Consider the following 27,110-nt stretch of genomic DNA (forward strand, 5'->3'; position numbering starts at 1 on the left):
TGTTAACTCTTAATTATGCAATAATATTGTGAGATATTTGATTGAAACTTGTGACTAGTGAGACTTACTGCTACTCAACTAAAATAAATTAGCATATTAGAAACACTCCTTCATAATGCTAGATTTTTGCAAATTTGAAAGATGATGTGAACCAACATTGACGATTCTTGTCCTGTGTCTCATAGTCTTACTGTGTTGCCTTAGACAGCATCATACATTACATCCAGACACAGAGGGAAGAAACAGTAAAAACCTCTGGACCCCAGTGGTCAGCACAAAGCTCTCGGTGTTCAGCCGCTGCTGTTGCCACACACATACACAGGTCCTTTAAATCACAGCAACCACCAAAAACCACTCAGACCTTTGCCTTGAACAAAACAACAACGCAGCAAGTCGCCCAAAGTGACACAAACAAATAACAAATTAGAACCAAGGACACAGGGCTAGACACTACAGACTCAAGGTGATGATAACAGGTTACACAGACGCTATAAAATGATCCAACAAGTATGATTAACTGTGTTTATTCATTTCACTTTTCTTCATGACCAACTATGTGATCTATTTTTCTGACTGTGTTTGCCCTCCATGCTGAAAGCACAATCACAATAAGTACTTGAAGGTTACTTTAAACTCTTGACCGTGATTAAAGTAATGGTGAACAACGATTAGGTGTGATCCACACAGCGACATTGCAAAACCGCAAGTCTGATTTTCTCTAAAGCCTCTATAGTGCTGAGTTCATCACCGTTTCATCATAAAAAAAGCACATGGTTGCAAAACAGAGGAGGTTTAAGCTTATCGTCTTAAGCTTGAAGGTACAATGACAGCTGCATGGTACAACTTGCCAGCTTAAGATAAACATGATAATGTACTGTAGTTGAGATCCAGTGGCCTCTGCAGTGCAGTGCTGTCACTACTGGAGAAAGGCAAAAGCACTGAACCGACAAACACATTCCACAGTCCTCCCCAATGCCTCTTACCAGACCTTAACTTAGCACTGGTCAGTGCACGGAGGAATAACTTGATTAAACAAACAGCCTTTGTGGTCATCCCTTCAAAGATGGTAACAACAATAGTTCCCAAAAACAGAATATGAACTGGTGGCAATTGAAGACTATAATATAAGCAAACTATTCAACTGAGACAAGTGATACTGAAGGTTTGGGCAAAGTCACTGGCAATTTTAGTTGCTTAATTTACCTCTGCATGTGAAATAAAGTCCCTCACTTGCATGACCAATCAATAACATGATCAAGGTTAAAGCATATAAATTAGTTATCCTTGATCATTAACCTCATTAATTCAGGGAAGTTTCACTAAGATGTCAACTGCACAAATCCATGCAGTGGATACAATATCACAAACATTTGCACAATATAATCTGACACAACAGCCAGCCACCTCTGTGAAGGTTATGATACTCATTATCTGTGTCAAAAAGTTGTTGCCTTATCTCTGTGAAGCATTTTAGGGGAATTGTTTGTAATGCTGTGTTACTAGATGGCAGTACTTTTAAGGTGTACATGGTACCATTGTGTATGTTTATCTGTAAGTTTGATCTACTGTTTCATCTATCTGTGCCACATTCTCTGTGAATAACCTAACATGAAGAAGGCCATGTTCGATCCCCATAAATCAATATGAAATTCTCAATAATTGGATGTGGTTTTGATTAATGGGAAGTTGATTCACACTGACGTCTAATAGAAACGCACACTCCTTCAATCCTTAAACCAACAACGTCCTGCACAATTATAGCAGCTACAACTTGACATTTTGACCTATAATTATACAAACTGTGCTCAATTAGATAAATACAAAAAGAAAAACAATTTCAATAATGTGCATGGCCTTTTGCAACCATCTGCAGTTTTTACATGTAGAAACTGAAAACAAAAATGACAACAGACCTTCATCCTTTCCACAAAAAAACCCAAAACACTGGCCAACATGATAAAATCTTAGTTAAACCAGGAAAGATGTCTGACATTGGTTCAGAGAAAAATTGAATCAAGAAACACACTAATATTATTATTAGCTCAATAATTACTTGACTGTAACTTCGATGACCAGCAATGTCAGTGGTAAAAACATGTTAATATTGATACTTGTGGGATGCAACAGTTTATATCCATTTGTCTTTCTATATATCATTTCATCTATTTTTATATCCATCCATCTATCTATGGCCAGGGATGATGGTATTTGACAGCTAGCACAAAGCCCTTTGTTAAAGAGCTTACTTTGATCTGTCTGAGGGGCGGGGAAGGGATTAAAATATCACTATTTGATGGCTGTTGAGGGAGGCTTTTGTTTACAGTTTTCATGTATTTAAATGATCTGCTCTCTCTTGTCAAATAGCGCTTACTAAAATCATAACTCAACAAAGTTAAGCCTCATCTCTACCAGTAGTACCTAGCTACCCATCGCTAGCTACTGTAGGCAAGATAGCTAGCTGTCCAAAATTAACGGTTTTCAATTTACAGTTAGTCCCTCTCGGTGCGGATAATTACTGAAAACATTAGTGCTGTTTTGCCAAGATAGATTTATTACAGCAATGTTATGTCTCGCTCCATTGTTAGCATTCATTGTGTAAAAAAAGAGACTAGCAGCTAGCGGTGTCGCTGTCTGTCTGGGTGGGTCTGAGCATCTTTGCTGATATGGCTAACAAGCGGCTAGCTCGGAGCAGCCAGGCCTCCTTCACAGGGCTCCTCAGCGGGGGTCTGAGGGCGACCTACAGAGAGGCGACGAAGGGCTCCGTGTGCCTTTCGAGGGCTCGTTTCGGGGTCTCGAGTCTATTACCTGCTGATTTTTTGGGCGAAGGCGCGGCGTTCAGCCATGGCAGTGGCCGCTGATGTGCTTTAAAATTCCCAGGCAGGCAGGCAGGCAGCAGGCAGACTCCGCTTTCCACTCACACACTACGGCCACAGGGAAAACTGGAAAACGGGAGAATGGGATCATTACCGTAGTTACCGTTATGGTACGCAACAGAACACGCCCATAGAAATCTCCCTGCGCACTTTACTGTGATAAATAAAGCTACAATGCAACAGCTGGATAGCATCATTTTAAGATTTTACACATTATTCACATTTAACCCTTAATAGGGCACTCATTGAAATACTTGCTAATTCCAAATTTCAACCCTAGAGAATATTGGAGGGTATTACATACAGCCAGAATGTGGACTGTGGAATGTGTAAAAAAAAAAACCAACAACATACAGACCCGGGGGAGGGGGGTAATTTTTTTTAGAAAAAAAGTTTACGAGATTAAAGTGGAGAAATCTACGAGAAAAAAAGTTGTTTTTTTCCCCACTTTTTTTCTCGTAAATCTGTGACTTCTTTTCGCGCAAATTTGCCACATTAAATCTCTTAAATCTGCAACTTTTTTTCTTGTAGATTTGCCACTTTAATCTAGTAAATTTGCAACTTTTTTCCTGAAATGTTAAGCATGTCTTAACGATTTTTAAATTATTATTCTTATTGTTGATTATTTCTCAGTGGAACCTGGTAGTCATAGACATTCATTGCTAGAGAAAATTTTCAATAGGCTTTGTTTGAAATGTTGTCAATTCAACATAAGAGAGATTAGATCATTCTCATATAATGACAACATCAAATAGAAGCATTTCATCTTTTTTTAGACTGCAAAATAAACACAACGCATAAAAAATTTAATTTGTTTTGTCTGAATTTAAACAGATTTTTTCATTCTCAAAATCAGTAATAGAGAATCTAAATTATTTCTGCTTTTATCAGATTTAAAACAGTTACTGATACTTTTAATGATGTTGTGAAAAAATATACTACATATGTCAATATTATATATACATAAATACGATAGATTTTCCTTGTCCAGTTTGACAGATCCAAAGATATTTCAAAGCTTTTATGGAAACATGCAGTCTCGTTGATGACTCACTGAGATCAGACTCTTTTTCAAGAGAAACTCAATTAATATACAGTATAAGACAGAAATTCACAGCATTCATACAATTAACAGAGATCACTTTGGTTTCATTTGAGGCAAATTATGAAATGCTAAAAAGCAACTGATCAGATTAATTTATTATAAATGTCAATTATAAAAAAAATAATGATTTGTAAGGATACATGATGTTACCATGACTTCTTTTAAATAAAATAAAAATACAATTTCAACACAGCAAAGTGGTAACATCAATGTAACGGGAGAAATTAATTAGTAGTGAAGTGATGAATGTGTTTGATGACGGGTTTTGTATGTGTCGCCTGTCTTTATACAACAAAGTGCGCATGTTTTATTACAAGGAACGACACAAACAAGCGAAGTATTAAGTCTAGACACTATGAATCATAGGCAAACGGTTTAAACGCCGCCCGTCCGGTCTACCCTCATATTCAAATCAAGCCTCTCTTTGGTCACGGCGGAAATACCGAGAGATCACGTGACCTGACTCTTCCACTTCCTCAAGGTGTAAACATTGGAAACCACAGGGCAGTGTAAACTCACACAGCAAGTCACGGGGTGACACTGTATTAAACTATTCGAATTACAACAATAAACAACGCTGTTAAGTTTGGACTAAGCTACAAAGCGGCCGGAAGGAGGGAAAAAGACTGGATCGAAGAAGCTCCAAGGTACCGAAATGCTCACTGCAAACTGTGATTTCATGTAATCTTCCCTACTGAAGTGATACTGATACAGTCAACTCTCCCCCACCCTCTTCTATGTGTGTGTGTGTGTGTGTGTTTATGTATGCACCAGGGTTTGTGGGCTGTGTGGGAATGGGTTACATTCCTTGCTTGTGCAAATGGAGAATAAAGGGAGCGACGAGGTGGAAACATTGAAGACAAAGTTCTTGTCTGTGTGGCACAATGTGAAGTACAGTAAGTATTTGCTTGAGGCCAGGACACGCACACACACTCGCAAACACACACAGACACTGACAGCGCTGGCACGCAAGCTTAGTCCTCTGTGTCCACTTAGTTTTTAATGCTTTTGTGCATCACTGCTGTAGTGTTTCGACCCCTCCATTTAGTCCACAATCTTATTTTCTAGACTTGAATTAGGTTACCTAAATTTGTTCAAGTGAAACCAGAATCAGTTTTGTTGGCCAAGTATATGTATGCATTTGATTTGATTTGATTTTACTTTATTAATCCCACAGTGGGGAAATTTCTTTGTTACAGCCACAAAGTTTCACACAATTTTTAAGATAAAGATAAAAAATAGACAATCTAAGAAAAGACATTTAACAATATACAAAATATACAATAATAATATACTATATACAACTTAGTGCAAATTAAGTGGAGAATCAGAATTGCCTTTATTCCAAGAGCACATTTTCAGGACAACAAAGCTGAATAAAGAGAGATGGGGAAACATGTATTATATACAGGACAAATATAATGATAACAACAAAAATAGCTCATAAGAGTTGCTGAATAACCAAAATCATTATCAAGAAAATTGTGGAAAATGGCTAGATATCAGCCAAACAAACAAATGTACCTTTAGTTGTACCAGGCATTAAAATTCACAAGAAATTGAAGAAAACAAGGGTGGTCTAATATTTTTTTCCATGACTGTACATACAAATAGGAATAGGAGTCTATATATAAATCAAAGTCAATACAGAGATCAAGAACAACTTGTTCTGCAGACACAAGAGAGTGCACGAATAAAAACAAGCATATTAATCCAATGAGACAAGAACCTACTGCTGTTGAGTCAGCCCTTAAAATAGATCTTTGTCATACTGCCTACTCTGGTTTGTGTGTTACATTGTTTTCTTTCAGCTCACATAGACTAAAAGTTTCTGTTTACTTAAAAACACAAAGGTTATTTCCTGCCTTTTATGCAACGGAAAGTAAAACAGAATGCTGTGGTAAGCAGAAATCTTGTGATGGACCTAGAACACCAAATGATGGTGTTGTAGAGAAGGTCCACCACTTAACTGAGCAGATAGGACTCGTCAGAGTTTTTGTTTGTTAACCATTAAATAAAACACTGGTCCACCAAATAATTTGTATGAATGTTTGTTAACAGGAAAATTCATCTTGGATTTAATATTCACAGGAAATTATTTGCTCCAAATTCCTTCAAATGGCACTTACTATTTGGGTTAATTGTACATTTAATTGTTTTGTTCTGTCATTGTTATGCATTGAATAAAATATGAAATATCCACGTGATATGTGACTTAGTCGGGGATTGTCAGTTAACCCAGTGATTAAAAATATTAAGGAAAATGTTTAGAATCCACTGAACTAAACCATCATTATATCACCATTCATATGTATTTTAGGTTGGGCTCTGAAATCAAAGACCTCATTCAGTAGAAATTCCCCAGTGCTTCTACTCGGAAAATGTTACCATTTTAAGGCTGAAGGTATGACGCACACACATTCACCAACACATGCTGTACAACTACAGTTAAAATACACACTGCGTTCCCTGTAATGACATTCACATACATGATGACATTTTTTTGCCTCAGATGACGACAGTGTTACAGAAGCCTGCTGCGAAGCCTCTGATGAGGACTTCGTCATGGGGAATGTGGAGGCTTTCCGCAAGGACTTTGCATCCCGAGTGTGGCTCACCTACAGGGAGGAGTTCCCTCCTCTGCCCGGCTCCACCCTGACCTCTGACTGTGGCTGGGGCTGCATGCTGAGAGCCGGCCAGATGATGCTCTCTCAGGCACTTATTCTGCATTTCCTGGGCAGAGGTGAGTGTAATGACGGTGACCAGATGTGAAGTGCAGTAAAAACCTCTTGCAGCAATCAGACAAGAATATAAAATGTGTGGACAAAAAACCTAAAAGAGGAGTTTGATTTTTCCCCATCTTGGAGGTCAGGACCCACTCAAAGATAATTCTGAGTTAAGATATTTAATGGGATAGAAAAGATTATTTTTTTCTTGTAATCCAATGGATTATGTTACTTATTTCCATTGTAATTTATATTCCGTAACAGACTACATTTCAAAGTAAACTGACCCATCACTGCTTGGATGTATATTAAACAATTAATAAGGACTCACACTCTGACATTGCTTTGTATCACAAGCCAAACAGTTTGGGAACCCTGCTGTAAAAGTTAGGAAAGGGGACTTATGGCTCTAGAAGTCTCGCTTCTCCTTGGACTAGCATGTAAATTTCAGTCGTGGAAAAGGAAAATTTAACAGATATTTGCAGACTGCTTAGACAGTGAAGCTTCCAGGTGTTTATTTTTTTAACTACTGTAAATGATTGTAGAGACAGGCATTGATATCATCAGCAAAAGGTCTTCATTTAATGTAATGATACAGATATATGGGACAATTTAACCAGCAGGTAAACTACAGTTGGTGAAGATGAGAGTTTGAGTTATAAAGAAATTGCAACGGTAAATTAGACTATAGATCTTTTTTAATTAGGTGAGGTTCTGCAAGTGTATGTCATGTTCGGTTTCTTTATATTTAATTCCAGTTCAGTATCCCTTTTTCTAAGCAGACTTGTAGCCACTTCAGAGAGTTTCCTCATTCTCAACCTGAAAGTGAAAGTTTAATTTAGTTGATGCAAATCATTTAAAATGAGTGAATTCCTCATATCTTTGTCAGATCTATTGTCTCTCAAGTGTCCTAGACTTTACGGGACCACATAATGACATGACTGCCAGTTTAATGCAGTCATTTAGAAAACAATATTTAAAACTTGTCCTTCTGTCAAATCTAAAATATGTCACTAATGAAATATTTCTCTATAAAATGACTAATGGCCACTTAAGGATATTTATTGATCAATTTCACTTTGATTCACTTTGGATCAAGGTCATTTGGTTAATGCCTTAGACTCTACTCTGGCCCATTTTATAGCCTGGGCCACTCCCTTTCTCTCCGCCTTCAGCTCCCACCCTGTTTGTAAGGCTAAGGCACCGTTAAAGTGAAATACTGGGACAATCAAACTTATAATTGAACACAATGACACCTATTCTGTTTCTGAAGCGACAAGGTTCTGTCTGTTTAAGGCAAAACCCTTAAACTTCACAAGTTCTGAAAGACTTTCTGTTCTCAATGGTGATGCTCTAAATTGAACTTTGAATGATCAGATTTAGAGAGCGGCATCGGTACCCTCGATAAAATATATTATTCTATTACTGCTATCACCTATCAATACCATACCTGTAAGCTAAACTACAAAGAAAACATTGATTTCATGTATGAATTGTTTCTGTTTTGTTGTCATGTTAACGTTGTTTTGATCCTATATCTTAAATTTCCTCACATTAACAAAAAAAAAAAGAAATCTCATCTCTTGAAGTATTCACCTCAAATGTATAAGAAACTCTGTTTACTTGATTGGCGGTCTCTTGCTCAAGCTTCCAGATTTTCCAACAAAACAGGTCAGATGATCATATTGTGATTTGTATCAACAGAAATATAGGATATTAAACTTGACCCATGACCATGAACGACTTTAACGCCTCTAATGTTGATCATAACTGATGTTTTTTTCATACCTGATTTATTCCTCCGCAGACTGGACGTGGTCGGAGGCTCTGGCGCTCCAGCCTTTAGACACAGAGACGTGGACTACCACAGCAGCCAAGCGTCTGGTGGCCTCTCTGGAGGCCTCTCTGCAAGGTTCCACCAGTCCCTCTGATCACGGACCGACACCCATGCATCAGGCCCAGCTCCAGGCTCCAGGATCTGCAGAGGAGGCAGATGCACATTTGAAAGAGATGTACCATCGCACTCTGGTGTCCTGGTTTGGGGACAGCCCCTCGGCTCATTTAGGCCTCCACAGGCTGGTCCGCCTGGGCCTGACGATGGGGAAACAGGCAGGGGACTGGTATGGGCCCTCCGTGGTGGCACACATCCTTAAGTAAGTCTAAAAAGTTGGATTTTAGATTTACTACTATTTTAAATATTGCACGTCACATGTCCTAGTTATCGCTTGGATTACATAATGATACAAATACTGTTTAGGTTGAAACAATAACACAATTGTTTAAATTGATTAATAACAGATGAGGTTTGCTTGGGGGCAATTAATGTATGATTTCATAAAGAGTATTCATAGGTGAAGTGTTGAATCAAAAGTGGTATAAAATGAAGCAAATATGTATATTCGAGATAGCTGTAACCAATAATAGTTATTTTTCCTTGATAAATTAAGTTAAATTAATTTAAAGTAGTGCAGTGCCCATAGGAAGTATGTATTCAAACTTTACATGCCACACTACAACGTCTGCAACTCCATAAAACACTTAAGGTATGCACACCATCGAGCATATACACATTGAACATTGATATACGCTGGAAACTATTTGAATATTATTGGAAAATCGAACCTTGTAGCGCAGTTTAAAACTCCAAAAGATAGGTAGGCTAAATAGACATTGTGTAGGCCTATCACACAATGGGGCGGAGCTCCCCTTAAAGGTGTCCGATCGGAAACAGTGCAATGCCGGAACACGTCCTACGTAAAAAATGTTATTTTGAAAAATGAATTCAAAGATCTTCGAGGATGCAAACCTTCGTGCCATGCGCAAGCCACATACGAAACCTTAGGTCAGTCTGACTAGAGCTAGCGAGATATGCCCTAGACACACACACACACACACACACACACACACACACACACACACACACACACACACACAAATAATAATAATAATAATAATAATACACAATAATTATAATGTCCCATTATTTCAGCCATCATTTTAGGCATGGATATAAAATATCTAAAGAGGAAGATGGTAGCAAAACATTGGTTTAAATAAATAAAAACAAAGTTTTTAATTGAAGTATTTTTTGACTTCAGTTTGAAGTGTAAAAAAATCATTACTGATACTACAAAGAACCAGCAAAATTTTCATAATTTGTTGAACTGTGCATTTGTGAAGTAAGCTTTAACTGGTGCTTAAATATACTCTTGTAGATCTGACACTAGTTAACTTATTATTAAATCTTTAATGTGACTGTTTTTAGTTCATGGTAATTATTGAGCATAAGCTCTGCATGTAAACATTTAAAACCCCTCCCTCCCTCTGTCTCCTCTCTTTCTCTCCTCTGTCTCTCTCTTAGGAAAGCTGTCGAGGAGGCGATGGACCCTGGCTTGGCGGGTATAACTGCTTATGTCTCCCAGGACTGCACAGGTATGAAAGATGAGCCCGCTGTTGATAAAAACAGGATACTGGGCACAACGCCCAAACTGACCCTTCTTTTTCCACCATCTCTCTCTGCTGCTGGGAGACTGTGGAGCCGCTTAGAAGGGTGACAGGAGACTCTGTGTCTATTCCCCAACAAATACATCCAATCCAAATCTATAACGTCCCACTCCAACCTCGTCTTAACCCCAATAACTTGGGTTTTGATTCATGTTTGTCTCCTCGATAGCTAGAGCAGAAGATAGCTGGTGTGAGAGCGAGTGTCTTGGCGTGTTAAGAGTGTGATACTAGAGAGTCACAGAGGAAGTGGGAGGGACTTGAAACCATGACTGTCTGTACATAATGGAATTAATAAAATGTCAATCAAATCAAATTAATAGTCAACAACGCATAAAGTAATTTATCATGAAAATATGCTATATGCACCATTTCCTGCTTCTCAAAATTTTTTGTTTTATATCACTTTGAATTGTATCTATTCGAGTTTTTGACGGTTTGTTGGACAACACAAGGAATTTGGAATTGTAATCTTGGCCTCTGAGAAATTGTGACATTTTACAATCTTTTCTAAAACATTAGAGATTAAGCGATTTCACAAGTAGTTGTGAATTAGTCTGACTGATTGACCCACAAAGAGAATAATCCCTAAAGCAGCTGCAGCCCTATAAGAATTAACATGCATCCAGGTAATTAGACTGTATTTGGACAGAGAAAAAAAACATTCTTCAGAAGGACAGATTAAACCAAAAATACATAAAAGTCAAACAAACGAATAGGGCTGTAACAAATAGTTTCAAGTTTCAAAGCTTAATTGATAATATTGACTTTCAAATTCTTCATTCCAATAGTGCACAATTTTGTTTTGTATCGCTATTTATTCTGTTTACACCCAGTATTTCTGCACAATTGAAGATAAAGATTAGGCAACAGATTCCAGTGATTGCTGCACAGGATTGTTTCTGACTCGTGATCGAAACATTTCCAATAACTTCAGAGTGTCGTAAAAAATTGATGTAAAACATTTTTTAAATCATGTTTTTATCTCACAAAATTTTCTGCTTCAATCCATAATTGTTGGCTTTAAATATAAGTCAGAATTACTGACTTGTGGTTGAATGCCTCCGCCAGCCAGCCAAGTTAAAGTTCACATCCACAGCGGTCCAGACTGATATGTAGATGTTTCTGAGATATTGCATTCACGAGAATCAGATGGACAAAATAATGCCTGTGGCCACACTGTCACTTGTACTAGTGAATCACTTAATTCAAATTCAAATTCACATTCAAAGGCTGATGACATCATGAAATATTCACAGCTTTATTCAAAAACCTCATTAGAAACTACAAATGATTTTTTTTTTTTAAAAAGACATTCGGTGTGGCCCTACAAAAAACCCATATTTGCTAAAATAAAATTTAAAGACATTCGTGATTGGGTAACAAGAAAGACATGTGTTTGTTGTTAATTCAAGAATTCAACGACATACTGTCAAATAATTCAAGATGCAGTGATATTTATGGTGCCTGTAAAAAACTATCACTGGCATATGTATAAAATATGCATATAGAAGACACCACCTTCATATTTAAAACAGTGGCAGCCTGATGAACAGCCTAAATGGCTGGTAGATTGACAGACAGACAAACAGACAGACACATGACCTTCGTGTTATTGATCCTCTGTAGTGTACAGTGCTGATGTCATCGATAGCCACCGAGCACCAGGAGCAGAGCAGAACTCTGAGAGATCAGATGCTCCTCCCTCCCCACAGAGCGACCACCCAGTGTCAGACGGCCGAGCTGTCATCATCCTCATCCCTGTGCGGCTGGGAGGGGAGAAGACAAACCCTGACTATTTTAACTTTGCAAAGGTGAGAGATGCTGTCAGTCAGGAGTAGTTTGTACAACTGACGTTTTGGTGTTTGATCACAAGGTTTAACGTGCACATTCCCAGTGGTACAGTAAGTTAGAGTAAAGTCTCTTATTCAGATGTACTTTGTATTTCTTTGTGCCTCTGTCCTCATTTAGAGCATACTGAGTCTGGAGTACTGCATAGGCATCATCGGAGGGAAGCCCAAACAGGCCTGCTACTTTGTAGGATTTCAAGGTTAGTCTTATCGTGATGCAAAACACAATAAGACACACGGAGAGAGGTTGGTGTGAATAACAGATTATTTTGCATAATATACCCTTCTTATGTGAAGAGACAAAGTAAGTTAATGTATTCCTGTTTGCGTGAGGAAAACGGAGAGGAGTGGAGATGGAAGCGAGTGAAGCAGGGCTTACTTTATTCTCTCTGACCCATCAAAGCCTCGCCCATTTATCACAAGTAAACCTCCCAAGTTGTGAGCTGTAATTGATTTCCATAGGAGGCATGCATTAAATTTAATCCAGGCCCCAAAGTGAGCCACTCTTCATCACCTTCAGGAGCCAGGAGGAACCTTCAGTTGTACATCTTGGCAGTCAATATTTACGCATTTACATTTTACCAATTTGAAATACAGTGGTGGATGATGTCTAAATGACAAGCAATACATTCTCCCTGCCAAGGCGCGGCTCAGCGCAGCATTTATCATATGCAAATGGTCGAATATAATTGCGTGTTTGTAAAAGTAATTCCCCCACACAAAAATTAAATGACAACCGCTTTTTTGTGGGTGTAAAGAATGTGCTTGTACAAACGCATCTGATTATGCAGAATTTAATCCACCCTGGTGGATATTAAAAAGCAACAACCTTCTGGGAGGCATATTTGACGCACACAAGCCTAACAGTAGGCCAAGCGGGTGACTTTGAGCTACTCTGCATAGAAATTGGAGAGAAGCGCGTTTTTGTAATAATCCGATGTTTTTGAATAACTTGTCTTTTGTTTTGTCCTTGCAGATGACAGCTTGATTTACATGGACCCTCATTACTGTCAGTCTTTTGTGGATGTCAGCACCAGCGATTTCCCTCTCCAGGTAATGTGAAATTACACAGACGAGCTGACTGGAGCCCCAGTAATGTGAATTTAATAGTTTCTGTTAGTACTTAAGGGTATGAATCTTAAAGCAGCCCTCGGCCCAATTACCGAGTCCCTATCTGCTGATTTATTTGCTGCTCAGATGTGTGAAGCTGCCACTTAAGAGAAATACGGCAAATACGCGATCAGGTACTGTGAGCCTGAATATTTCAGGACCCATACATAAAAATCAGAACACAGCACCGTATAGCAACTTTGTTTTATGCTTTTGCATGCCGTGGTATACAATGTGACAACACACCAGAGTTGTAAATTTATGGATGCTGTGACTGCAGATAAATAGGATTTCATTCATCAAATGATGCAGAATACATCTTATTCGCTGTTGACGCTGCCATGGAGTGTGCATATGCCCTGCAGTTGTTACAAATTATCTGGCCCTTCAGCTTGATGGAAATTTTCTGATGTATTTTGTCTCTTTTTGTCTAGTCATATCATTGCCCCTCACCAAAGAAGATGCCTTTCAGCAAGATGGACCCAAGCTGCACCATAGGTTTCTACTCTAGAAGTGCTCAGGACTTTGAGAGAATCAGCCAGGAGCTGTCAAAGGTAGGAAATTTAAAAAAAAAACTGCCTTAACACAAGACACAAGAAAAAATCCCCTTACCACTACCAACATTTCACAATTATCACCATTATCATAATGCTATATTAATGCTGCTATATTTATGCCTTCAAATGTGTGTTCAGTGGGATAAAGGCTGGCCAGTAGATGGCACCATTTAGCCACAAATCTCTTCCTACTTTGCCTCTCCGACAAGTCAACATGTTGGAAGATGTCGAGTCTTCCCTCCTTAAACTTATCATGCTTCTGCTTAGAAGATAATAGAAATTGTATTAAAATGAATACTCTGTAATTTCGGAGAACAATTAAGGTGCAATAAGACACCCCTCGTTAGGTTAAGTGATGAGATTCAAAGCAAACTGTTATGAAGTGTACAGTATGGTGCAACACTCCTCTGAAACACTGCTCTGTTGTTGTTCCAGGTGCTGCAGCCGTCAGCGAGGGAAAAATACCCCGCGTTCACTTTCGTGCAAGGTCACGGCAGAGATTACGACCTGTCTGCAGGCCTGACCCCGGAGAAGAGAGAGTGGCCCTTCATCCGTGACCCGCGGAGGACGGTCACTACCACCGGGGACTTTGTGCTGCTTTGACAGCGCTGTTTAAAAGACTACTGACAGGGAACTTCTTCTTTTAATGAATTGAACCGCTTGATATCCAAAGCCTCGTGTCCAAGACTGTCGTGGCACTGAGGGTTATTGAAGTTTTTTTTAATATAAACTCTGTTAATATATCCTGGAAATGTTGTTGCTGAGCAATATTCGCCAAAACTTTTATTAACTGTTGCCAGGAAATGTGAGCAGCCTGAACATTTTGTCAGGAAGCCTTGGGACATTTTCTTTTGGTGCTCTGCTTAATTTAATGACCTAAAATGTTTTATATACTCATCTAGAGAGGGGGAACATCTAGGGGAACGGTCTTCATTTTCACCATCATTTGTAATTTTATGGACCTGAGACAAGCTATTGATAGCAGCTATATGACCACATCAGATATTGGAGATTTGGCGTCAGACTTTTTCTCAAAGGGATTTTTTTGCTGTTCAGCACTCCCTCGTCAACATGCTTTCATGGCTAAGAGTGACATAGTAACCATGATTAAAATCAGTGTTGGCTCACTTATCATACATATCATTAGCATTGTGCTAAGAGGAGTATTCATAAAGCCTTAATTGATATGGGCCAAGGGCTCTCTGAAGATGGAGCCAAGTAACTTTCCCAAACTTCTCTGCCAAAAACATTTCATCCAGGATAAATTCTTCACACGTCTGATACACCTCGACAACAGAAGCATATGGGACACATGCTTTGAAAGACATTTTCTTCATAATTCTGCCAACATTTTTTTTAATTCATGCTAGAGCTTGTTTTTGAGCAATAATATATGATGGTTTTGTGTGCCATAGCATATTTTAAGAGTTATAAACTTTAACCAGGTTAGGCATCACAGCACAATATCTCTCTCTGAATTACAAATGAATTGTTTAGATGTAAAAGTATTTACTGTATTTGTCTAAAACACACTGAAGTTAAAACTAAATGAAGAAAACACTCCTCAGTCAGATTCAGGGAATTACAATACATGATAATATAGTGTACTTGAATTTATTTGGAGTAGAAATCTACACCTCATAAAGACATCAGACATACATACTATACCACCCTTCCAAATCAATATTATTTGATGTGTGCAATTAACAATTTTGGCCAACCATTTCAAAGGATTTTAATAATTACAAACCATCCCGTTTGTATTCAAATAAGCAATAAGTAAGATACGATGAGATAAAATAAGATCACATAAGCATGTTTTGATCCCCAGAGGAGAAATTCAGGTGCAATAAGAAACACAAAATGGATTTTTTAACCTTTCATGTCATGTTTGGTAATATTTCTCCAGCAGTAACTTTGTTATTTATTGCCATTCTTCTACCTTTACAGTATCAACACCTTAACAAACTTAGTTGGTTACAACTGCACTTTGATTTATCACTTCAAAAACAATGAAGTATTCCAACTGTTGAATCTTTTTCACGTGTTTTCCTGCATTACAACACTTTCATTTCTGTTTGTATCATTTAACTTACAAAAGGTATATTAAAAGGTATTATGTTTTTTAACACTACCAGGCATAATAAGTCAAATAAAGTGAAAATATTTGAATTTCTTAATCTGTTTGCTTATTTTGGGTGCACTTGAAGAGTTTGAAGTGACTCTAGTAGAATAAAAAAATTGTTTGCTTCATTTCCAGTGCTGGATACAAACCTCAGTGGTGTGTTGAAATGTATTCAATCCCTTTCTCTCCCGGTCAAATGTAGTAGATTAAAACTAATCGTACGTGCTAACCATCTCTACAGCCCATTAACCAGGGACCGGAAAAAATGTGACCCAGTGACACTGGCAGCAATTGTGTTCGTCTGCAGAGGAAAAGAAAATATCCTTGTGTGCAAAGCTCTGTTACCATGGATAATCTGTGTGTTGCCCCCTTAGTTTGAGCTATGCCGGACTGTTTTCCTGTACAATACAAATTCTTGTATTATGATGAGCCTTGCTTTTTAAAGGCGGGAACCGTCCCGGGCCAAAGGGTGAGGATTGATGGACAGAAAGGAAGAAGAATCCCTCGTCTGTTCTCTTTTCTACCATGTAGAAGAAATGGCAAAATACATAAAGGCATCATTTAGATCCCCTGTCTGATCTGTGTGTCCTTCCATGTTTTTTTTTTCTTTTAGTGGACGGACAAGCAGCTGTTTGGACAGAGCGGGAACATTAAGTATGCAGAAGCAAAGGGCCAGTGACATTCTCCAACTTTGGAAGATGGAAGGGTTGAATGGACAGGAGGGAGGCGTAGGAGGGGGTGGGACATTTGGGGATTTTTGTGAGAAACATGAAAGAGCATTTGTGCTGGGGGGCACACGGCGCTCTGAGGATTGACTGTGTTCTCCATGTATTTACAGGGGATGTATGAATATTTGATTAATGAGTCACAGCCTCGAGGGAAATGCAATAAGTGAGTGGTGGCTTTACAAAGCAAGCCGATCACACACCCACACATACATAGACAGACAGACACATGCACCATGCTCCCCCAGTTTAACACAGCTGCCTAAGATGTCATTGACATTGCAGATTCCTGAAAATCTAATCTGCAGCCGAGCAAATTCCTCACAAAGAGGGAGTCCATGAGAGTCATTCCTCTGTTCCACAGATGGATGGAAGTGTGAGAGGAGGGGCTACACAGACGCCCAATAAAGATGTTATTTTGGTGTCATCTACAGGAAGAAAATGGCTTGTGGCATGCAGCTCTTAGAGGGATCAACAGGGAAGGGGTCTTCTAATATCCTAAGATCATACCTGTATTAGGGATAAACCCCTGATTAGGTTTAGTACGACAGGCTTTCCTCGGACAAGGAGACCTTTATCAAACCAAAGTTATGATCTGACAGCAGCTGGATGAATCTTGATACCAAGACAAGCTACTTGGTGGAAGGTAGTTCTAAAGGCACTACCTTCCACCAAGGAGGTAATGCTTTTGGTGGAATTTGTCTGTTTGTTTGCAAGATTAAAGAAACTACTGGCCCGATTTTCCTAAAACTCGGTGTAAGGTTGTAGTATGAGCTGAGGAAGAGCCCATTCAATTTTAGATTGTATTCAAATCACAGAGTGGATACATAAATTAATTTAGTTAACTTTGTGAGATAGGGCATTTGTGCTACATTCATATGGTGTCAGAATAATTGGGGAAATTAGTCATATTTCTTGACGTACCTGATCTTTTTGTTTGCTTTCCATTTTTACGTAAATACTAGAAACTATCAATGTGTGTTTTTTATGCTCTCTGAGCAATAAAATACAACACATCTTCATTGTAGCGTCCTTGTTGTTTTCACATTACGACATAACGCTCATTAACACACCAAAGTTGGAACAACTTCCCAACTCTGGAAATAGGACCATCCAAAGACCACGTGAATGAACCACTGGCCTTGGCAAATGATTGCTCCAATAAATTGTTATCTTCCAGCATGAGAGTAAACTGGGTACAAAAGAACATTTTCTTTTTTCATTTATTCATTTCTAGTGAGATGTGGGATTCAAGGAGACATTTTGAGTTAATTTGTCAACAACTTCAAAGTCATGAATAACACATGTCCCTCAATATAAGTGCAAGTAATACAAGATTAATCATAAAATGTTTTATATAATGTTAAAACTTATATAATCTAAAAAAAAAAAAAGTACTTCTTAATATGTTACCTTCCAGGCTGATAGAAGTTACATGCTTTCAGCACTGAGTGGGGTGTGTTTAGCTTTCCCAATCTAATGCAGACGTCAATACATAAAAATAATTCTCTTTTTCATGAAGATATTATCAAAATTGTGTAAAAGGAGGTGACTGTGATACACCCCAAAGTGTCGTTTCTATTCCCTCTAACCCCGTGGTTCTCAGGATCTCCTCCAGCCAAAATCAGACCATGATGGATGACACTGAGAACATCCAGGAGAATTAGATTTAACCAAAAAGGGGGCGACACAGGGGAAAATGTAATGTGCACAGTGCGTGTGTGTGCGTGTGTGAAGCTGTGTGGATGTAAAAGAGCTAAAAAGTGATGTATCCGGTCTTTTCCATTCATGACTAGTGTGTAAATTTATATGGATGAGTGTGTAGTTTACACATGTACATCTTGTGTGTAAGTCATTCTAAATCTTAGGTGTCACACTCCCTCCCTGTCTTCACACCAGGTGCAGGGGCGCTAGATTTATACCCAGTAGCCATTGCCCACCCTTGTGGAATGCCATGCATCTTCAAACAGGTACTTCACTTTGAAATCTCATCTCGGCGTGATATCTCTAGGCGGCTAAATATATCCGGCTCCCGGATCCTGCAGCCGTCAGAGCGTAAATACCGCCTGCGCTGCATCAGACTGCATTCAGAGTCTCAAGTCTGTCCACGCAACTGTCCACTTGTCTCCACCCGTCTCCTTCCACCAACTCATCCCCCTCCCATCTATCCAGTTCACAGGAGCTCCTGGAGAAGTGCTGAGGCATTGCATGCCTCACACATCTCTTCTGGGCTGAAGCCAGACGGATGTCAAGATGCTGTGATTGATCAGCAACACACAGGACAGGAGCTTTAAGGGTGCACCACCACGTGAACATGACCTACAGCACATATTAGGTCAAAGGTTCGTCAACTTTTTTTACCCCAAGAATTAATCGTGAGAAACATATTTCTGACTAATTATAATTGCTTTACTTGTAACGTAACCTTTAAAGATTCACCAGTGTGTAAATGTTTGTAAGCTTAAACATTTGTAAACTACTCCAAATAAATATGGCAGCAAGATGCATTAGATCTTTAAACCAAAGAATGATTAGAGCTGGGCAATATGGATCAAAAGTCATATCCTGGTATATTTAGGCTGAATATCAGAATACGATATATATCCCGATATTTTTATCGCAAATGTTCAGTCAAAGTCAAGCCAAATATAACTTGTCACAAGAAGTTTTACTGAAAAAGTTTATCTTAGTTATAAATACTGTATAACAACAGGAGTACCTTTTTAAAAAAAAAATCAAAGCTCCATAAAGTGCACATTAAAATAAATAAAAAAAATTAAACTAAAAATAGCCTATGAAATAAAACAGGCCAATCTTTTTCTGAAATAAATATATTTATATGAGAAAAGGATAACTAACATTACAAAATAATTAAATATGACAAACTATAGTAAGGGCAGCATTTATATATAAAGAAAGAAAAAAATTGAACTATATCGACACATGCGATATGGTCTTATTCCATATCACATTTAAAAAAATAAATCGATATATTTTTTATATCGATATATAGCCCAGCCCTGAGACTGATCATAATAAAGTTATTGGCCCTACTGTAATCATTTTGGGAAATTACTGTCTTTTACTTTGGTTTGCAAAACAATCATTTTTAATGATTCCAAACAAATTGTAATTTAAAGCTAACAAATTACTCATTTAGATGTTTTTTTTTTAAATTATTATTGGAATATCCTTCTTGATAGTATTGTGTTGTATTATAATGTGTTGATGCAAACATATAATCCAGATTAAATGGAATACTTCACCCTTAAAATGAAAGAACATTTTTCTAAACTGTCCACAGTGAACGGAGAATCCAAAAAACTTACATGGATTCACAGCGCACCTGCATAGGCCTGACACAATAGAGGGGGAAGTGCTTTAAAACTTTATGTTGGAAAGTACTGAGCATAAAACAGGGTAAATGAGACAAACTGCAAGAGTTGTGTGAGAGCTGTAAATGAATGTTGTGATGTGTTTTAAACAGCCCATATTCACTTATATTCATCACAAATTTTCTCTATTTTTGGATTCTCCATTCACCATGGAGTCACGCGAGATGCAACAGTTTCTTAAAGAATTCAAGGTAACGGGGTGAGTCATTTATTTAAAAATGTTGATTTTAAGATTTTTAGTAGTAATACTTTGACTCATATTTTATTTGCTGGAGTGCTAACTTGCATTTTGTAGCTACAGATGTGATGATTTTCACTGGTTGTAGTCATTACATTTAAACATTTAAATATTACAGGTTCCTGGTCCTAAACCAATGGATTTACTAAAATATCACAAGCTACTGTGAAATAGCAACTTTAGAACCTCTTGTCACCAGGAAGGAGATTACTTTAGGTCTGATAAGAGTTCAATCACTCACAAATCATTGACTCAATGACTTCAAGTCATTCCTTGAAGTCACAGCATCTAGAGACTATTGTCAGTGTCAATGATCACTATTTGAACTAAACTTTTTTCTTTAGGAAAAGGTCAGTGGGTGCTTTGGGAAAAAAATCTTCATTTCTTCATCATTATTTCTTTCTTTTTCATTTAGATTAACTACAGAAAGGTAGCCAAAAAAGGAACAACAAAAAATGACTGTATTGTGCAACATTCTAGATCAGTAGAAAATTCCTTCCTTACTTAACTATACAAAAAATAGCGCATGAAAAGTCATGAGAGGGGTTGAATTTGCTTTTCACTGTGAATGTTTTGCATCAGAGTCTTGCTCTCTTCCTACTGAGAGGAGTGTACCATGGCAGAGGCCCAAAGCAAAGCTCCTCACCTTGTGTTGGCTAACCTCGCCCGGCTGTGACAACAAGAAGGGCACTGGAGTTAACATTTAGATAACGGATGTGTGTGCCGCTTTCGATTTCCATTCCTGGTGACAGGGAATCTTAGGAGCCCATCAAGGGGTTGTGTATGTGTGTGTGTTGGGGGGGCGGGGGCAGTCCTTGTGTTTCCTGCATCTCAGGGGTGATGTGGAGGAACGCCGAAATTCCTCATTCTGCTGTCCTCTGAGGCATGGCCGGCCCTCTGTCAGCTTTTACTAACCAGATGCATCCGAAACAGGCACCGAGGCTGAAGGCAGGGGATATTGCCTGCTGTGTAGCTGTCGACTTGTTTCTTATTGCATGCCTGTGTTGAGCAGGGTGGCAAGTGTGTTGTGTGTACGTGTGAACCGGAGAGTGGAGGTTAGGAGGGTGTCAGCCTGTCTGTGTGTGTGTAAATGTGTGTGGCAGGACATGCTATGAATTTAGGAGTGTGTATCATCCCCACTCACACATTGCAAGCTTTTTGCTCTACCTGGTTTGTAACTAGCATCAGTCACTGTGATGCGGCAGCCTGAGTTTTGTCCAATGACTGCCTAATGACAATGAGTGTGTATGTGTGAGAGAAAGAGATAAATCAAGAGAGAAAAAACTGAGAGAAACCCATGAAAGTTTTTTTCTTTGGGGCTTTTTTCTTTTGTGTGTGTGCATATGAGAGTGTGTGTCAGTATGTGTGTGTGTATGTGTGTGTGAAAGGTATCCTCCATCCTGCAGATTTGTGTCCATGTGTGATACTTTGCAATCTCATCTCCATCTAAAACTCCTGCAGGCCCTGTGCACCATTATCACGCAGTTGCAATAAAACCCACAGTAATTAAAGGGGATCTGGCTGTAATTGCCTCAGTGAATCAACTTAATCAGCACCTGTGCTCACAGTCAACCTAATGGTGCAATCTAACCTTTTAATACCCCAGAAATTAGAATTGTAAAAAATTATACACCTGATAATCATTCTGTATTTTGAAACTCTTGAGTGGACAATGAGTGGACCATTGTCCAAGGCAAATATTAAAGCTGCAGTATGCTGAGTGTGCATATCAGAGAGTACATCAGAGAGAGAGAGAGAGAGAGAGAGAGAGAGAGAGGGAAAGAGAGAGGATATCAGGATGAGGACACGCCATAAGTGTTCATATTGGAACTGAAATGCTTAGTCGACTAATCAATTAGTCGATCAAATTTAAGTCCTAATATAGCTAATGAAATAAAAATTGTTCAAATAACTTTTTGGCAAAGCAAATTACTGGTTCTAGTTTCAAACTTCAGGATTCAACACTAACTTTTGCCAGGGTGTCAATCACATATCAGCTTTTGGTTGATGGAAATGAAAATATGGTTGCCATTTTTTTTGTCACCTTATATTTTGAGTAATAAAGATAATATGCAGTCATACATCAGTGTAATGATTCAAATGGGACATAAAAGAATAACATCTTTAATACAGTATCCAAATACTATTTTGAGTTTGTGTTCTGAAACTTATTACAGAATATGACTCTAAAAGGTGCAGTCTGTGATTCTGGAGAAAGACAGTTGATTGTTGAGTTTCATTCTCAAGTTGTCAAATACAGACTATTTGGGTTGGTTTACCATGATGGTACACCAATTCAAAGCGTAAGTATTTGAAAACCTGGGAATGAGACTCTCGAATCACATACTGTATTGTTGAAGTCATGCTCTTCACAGATCCCACAAAAAAGAATTTAGCGAGCCACTTATCAAGGTGTATGTCGTACATACTTTGCATCATAATTTTCCGTTCTTATCTACCTTTTTGAAGACCCAAAATGTACATACAGTATATGTTCCTAAGCCTGTCATGGGTACAACAGATGTTCTAAGGGGGTGACAACCTCTAAATGGGGGCAGCTCCTAAAGGTACAAATTCAGCACATTATTTCTCACAGTGCAAAATAATATTTTCACAGGAGACACTTTGACTTTTCTCATAGCAAGAAAAGCCCAAGTGGAGCTGAAAACATTGACGATAGGTGTCCTGTTTGAATGTATAACTATAGTTAATGCCACTAATACTGTTGTTAATTAGAGCAGTGCTTTGCTTGCTCTGACATGGTAAAATATGTGCTTTGAAAAACATAAACTGAGCTGCACGAACTTCAGGTGACTTTATGAAATTGTAGGTAAAGGTTATAATAATTGCACCAGCAATAGCAATTACAATGAGGTGGCTTAGTCATTTTAATTCTAGTGTTTTTACTCCCTAACTGGCAAGCACTGACTGGACAGAAAGTTCACAGATATAACTACAATGTCCTCATTTGATTTCGGTCGGAATTGTTGCTGCATGTCGTACCTCTCTTTTTCTTGATGTCATGTCATTATCAAACAAATGCAAAATTCCGCAAATAAATCTTACAACATAAGAAAAAGTTCCCACATTGGAGTGCGGTGATTCAGCAGATCTAAGCAAGTAGTTTAAAATGGGTCTATGAACTACAGACTGTGTGGCAAAAACCTGTAAGGACCTTGACCTGAATATAGTCTGTAGGGTACGGTAGTTGCAATAGAGTACAAAGTGGGTTTAGCCTGACAACTGTGTAAAAGTGTGTGTGTATATATAAAAGGAGTGTACATGCAGATTATTTCTTCCTCGCTGCCATTTACACACAAAGATGGAAGTGTGTGAAAGAGGTGTTCCACAAGAACAGACATAGGTTTCCACGCACACAGTACACACTATTAAACAATACAACAACCACAAGAAAAAACACAGATAACGACACAGCTAAAATCATGAATAAATTAGTACGGCCATTACTCTCGCACCGCTGGGCCCACGGCCTCATTGAAATATAGGTCTTTTCAACACATATACCTAATATACTAAAAAAGAACATTTAAAATGATTCAGTGGCTTGCATGAACGCATTAATTTTCAGTACTAAAAATATATTTTTAAGCAGGTCTTGGGCCCTACTTCTTTCTTGTGTGGAATGCATAATGGATTCCTATGTAATCCATTATGGCTGCTGAGGGAGCGAGAGATAAAGAGTCTCCAGCAGCAGCCACCCGGGGTTGTTCTTCTTTAAATGAAGTTTTAATAAAGAACGACGGAGAGGCTGTACAAGGTCAATTATCAGACTTTGCCCATCCTCTGATACTCTTCCCAGATCCCTGTGCTTAGTTAACCATAATAGCTGTCAGTCATAGCCTGCTGATCTACACGTAAAAACGTCAGACGCCCAGACGAAGGCTGAACCTATCTATCCAACGCCTCTGTCAGTGTACGTTTACTGTTGACTATTTTTCGTCCCGACTGGCACATAAGGTCGCCACTGTCACAGACAGGCAAATCAGGAGAGCTGACTGTGGTCGCCGTTCATTTGTCAGTGCCCTCGTTGAGGAGGATATCTCTTTATGCATCAAGAATACGTTAAAAATCACTGGGGGGGAGAGGTGGAGATATTAATTTCGTCTGTCCGGGTGCTCGCTCAGCGTTGAAAGTTGAAAGCACCCCCCCCACCGCAACCCACCTCAAAGAGTGAGGTGGATTTAATGTACAGGGTGCTTATGAATACACTTATGTATTCATTTGAGCAATAAACGCCGGGTTGGGTCCCACACAGAAAAACAAACTGCCTAGCTTCCGGCAGCCATTTTAATTAAATGCCATGGATTGTCAAATTTATCGATCCCCCCCACGCCTGACACAAGCCTGAAGGATGTCCTGTGCCATTTCCATATCTTTAGTGGCTTCTCTCACTAATGTGAGGTGAGGGATGGAAGGAGATGGAGGTCTGCTTGGCTAAATTGGGCCTGGCTCTCGTAGCACTGAGCTGAGGTAGGGTGCGGGGTGTAAATGGATGTAGATAGGCTAAAGGGGGGGTTGGACATGTCCTGAAGCGATAGCCGCGGTGCTGTAGTGAGGCCTCCCTCTCGCTCTCCCTCTCTCAGAGCAGATCTGTGTACAGATGGGTGTCTGACAGGCCTACAGCTGTTCTCCTAATTGTTCATTAAGTGTTCTATTGATTCCCTTATTTCGAGTACATGTGTCTTTCAGCCGCTGCTCTCCATGTGAAGTGGCAGACACACGTGCCACACACACTCACACATACTCACACCTACACACACATCCTGGCAGGGGCCGAGTTGACAGGGCCGGCTGATGCTGAAAATGCGAGCTGCCACTTCTAATCCAGGGCTCCTCTCTCCGCGGGGTCCGGCAGGGGCTGGAAAGCGGTGCTGCGCTTGACGCACTAGGCTTTATTTTCCAAACTTTTAGCATCAATCAATTAAAGTGCTGGCAGCAGCATGGAAAAATGTTTAATTCCTTGTTAAGCAGCAGCAGCCTCAGATTGCACCTGGCTGATAAGGGAGCTTGTGTGAGTCTATTAGATCCTGATACTCTTGTCTGATTACTCGGGGATAGTGCAAGCTTTATTTAGGCAGAAAATGATCAAGAAAGATAGTCAGGGGGAGAGGAGAGGAGATACAGACAGCTAGAGAGAGACAAAACTGAAGAAAAGCATCGAGACTCAACAGCACCATCATCTCGAAGCTGTTCTTTATCAGCTGTGATCATCTTCTATTGTGCATTATGGCATTCAGCGGGAGCAGCTCTCACTCTGATCCACATTTAATCTGCAAGGAGAGTTGATAAAAGGCCCGCACTGTGGCATAAATCCCCTTTGTAAAAAATAGGCTAAGATAAAAAGTTATTTAAATTCCCATAAGGAATAGATTTATACATGCAGTACCTTGGTCTCTGTAGCCTACCTTTGACAAAGTCATCCAGGGCTATCGTACTATATCCACCTGACGCAATAAAAGAACCCAATATGAGGGTAAAAAATGAGACGGAATCTGATGTTACAGCAGCTTCTCTGTGTGAAGCGAGAGCATGCAGAGCACGTACAGAAGAAGGCAATTTATTTCAGTGCTTTTATGAATTTATAGAAAATGCAGAAATAGAAAGGGTAGTATTGTATGGACTGGTCAGCGCTAAAGGGAGAAAAATCACCAGACAAACTGTAACCATTTCTCTTTTTTCCCCTTTGTTCTAAGCCTTACAATTTGGCTTTCAAATTGGACTTAGCGCTTCAGTGAGTCAAGTCATATACTCCCAGCCCGGGTGGTCGTCTCCATTTCTTGGGCGCGGAAATTCTGTCGGCCCTCCTGCGTTGAGTGGAGTGATAATGTTCTCTGTAAAACACAATCAGTCACCTCCCTCCTTGCCTTTGTATAAGCCTCGAGGACCCCCAATCAATACTGGCTGGCTGGGTGACTTATCATCGCGGCCTGGCCGCAGAGCTCAACTGAGCTGAGCTGAGCCGAGCGGGGCAGCAGACAGTGGGCTGCATCCTGATGCAGATGTGAGGTGAGGGCTGCTGGTGACCTGCCTGTGGGGCAGTGACCAATTTGTTATGAGTCAACATGGGGAAAGATGGGGGAAAAGCTCTTGAAAATGCCATACACACTGGGGATTTATACCATTTCGGCCCAGAATCCAGGAGGATGTATAAACAGTCACAGTAATGCCATTTAGGAGTAAAATTGATATTTTCTGTGTGGGAGGACACTAATATTTGCTTTTGGGAAACAAAAATATTCATAGAAAGAGTTAAAAGCAAACAACTGTATATACAACTGCAACTGTATGTATGAAATTAAACACATTTTATAAAAACCTTGAGCATACAAAGCAATTATGTCTTGACGCTATAGTAAAAAAATAATGGTATAATTATCTGATCATTTTGAGGGACTTTTAAAATAATTTTGGATTATAATAATCTAAATATGTATGAGGAACTTGTAAATTAGTTATGGTGAGCTTAAAATTACTGAATAATAAGGCAGTATTATAAATTAGTTAGAGAACCAAACTAGAAACTTGGGAACAGTTGGGGGGGAAATAACATTATAGCAGGACAAAATAAAAATCACATGTGGAAAAAGCCTATGAGATTGTCTATAGTATAAGAAAGCCCATGTTTTCTGTCTTTGCCACAGTATAGTTATGTGCGCTTATGTTGTTGCAGTGCAGAATATACTGGACATTAGTGATGTGATGTGAGTTTCCATTCCAATCCAAAAACATAATGTAACTTAAGCATGTTTTTATTCCTTTGGTAGCACCATTGCCCAATTCAAGATTAGAAGCATTGAACACAACATAAAAGTTGATTTTTCAGCACCTTCTGTAGTTAAGATAGAACACAGGCTGTTGTTTTTCAATTATGAGACCGGGCATCA

The 27,110-nt window shown here is 39.0% G+C and overlaps 2 protein-coding genes across 13 annotated transcripts in view; one reads left to right on the forward strand and one right to left on the reverse strand.

Annotated features, from left to right (window-relative positions):
• The window catches only part of dock7 (dedicator of cytokinesis 7), a 52,115-nt gene extending 49,174 nt beyond the window's left edge, over positions 1-2,941 (reverse strand). For all 12 annotated transcript variants that reach the window (XM_059341770.1, XM_059341769.1, XM_059341767.1 and 9 more), the window contains exon 1: positions 2,806-2,941. In XM_059341770.1, coding sequence (XP_059197753.1) covers positions 2,806-2,843 — 38 coding nt within the window. In that variant the 5' untranslated portion in view covers positions 2,844-2,941. The remainder of the gene's footprint in view (positions 1-2,805) is intronic.
• Positions 2,942-4,484: 1,543 nt separating this feature from the next.
• Positions 4,485-15,902, forward strand: atg4c (autophagy related 4C, cysteine peptidase). Its single transcript, XM_059341781.1, has 11 exons — positions 4,485-4,625; positions 4,753-4,874; positions 6,299-6,382; positions 6,491-6,721; positions 8,512-8,857; positions 10,066-10,136; positions 11,835-12,019; positions 12,177-12,255; positions 13,032-13,108; positions 13,600-13,719; positions 14,158-15,902. Exons 2-11 carry the CDS (start codon positions 4,799-4,801, stop codon positions 14,323-14,325), a joined length of 1,437 nt encoding a protein of 478 aa, XP_059197764.1. The 5' UTR covers positions 4,485-4,625; positions 4,753-4,798; the 3' UTR covers positions 14,326-15,902.
• Positions 15,903-27,110: the final 11,208 nt, after the last annotated feature.

The sequence above is a fragment of the Centropristis striata genome, chromosome 9 (genome assembly GCF_030273125.1).
Source record: "Centropristis striata isolate RG_2023a ecotype Rhode Island chromosome 9, C.striata_1.0, whole genome shotgun sequence".
In the NCBI taxonomy this organism is placed as follows: domain Eukaryota; kingdom Metazoa; phylum Chordata; class Actinopteri; order Perciformes; family Serranidae; genus Centropristis; species Centropristis striata.

What these genes read in the sequence shown, in the direction of transcription:
- atg4c (XM_059341781.1), top strand. Translation starts at nt 4,799, where the DNA reads ATGGAGAATAAAGGGAGCGACGAGGTGGAAACATTGAAGACAAAGTTC. An exon ending in TTACCATTTTAAGGCTGAAG is followed by an intron (nt 6,383 to 6,490) that starts GTATGACGCACA and finishes TTTTTGCCTCAG; the next exon opens with ATGACGACAGTGTTACAGAA. An exon ending in TCTGCATTTCCTGGGCAGAG is followed by an intron (nt 6,722 to 8,511) that starts GTGAGTGTAATG and finishes ATTCCTCCGCAG; the next exon opens with ACTGGACGTGGTCGGAGGCT.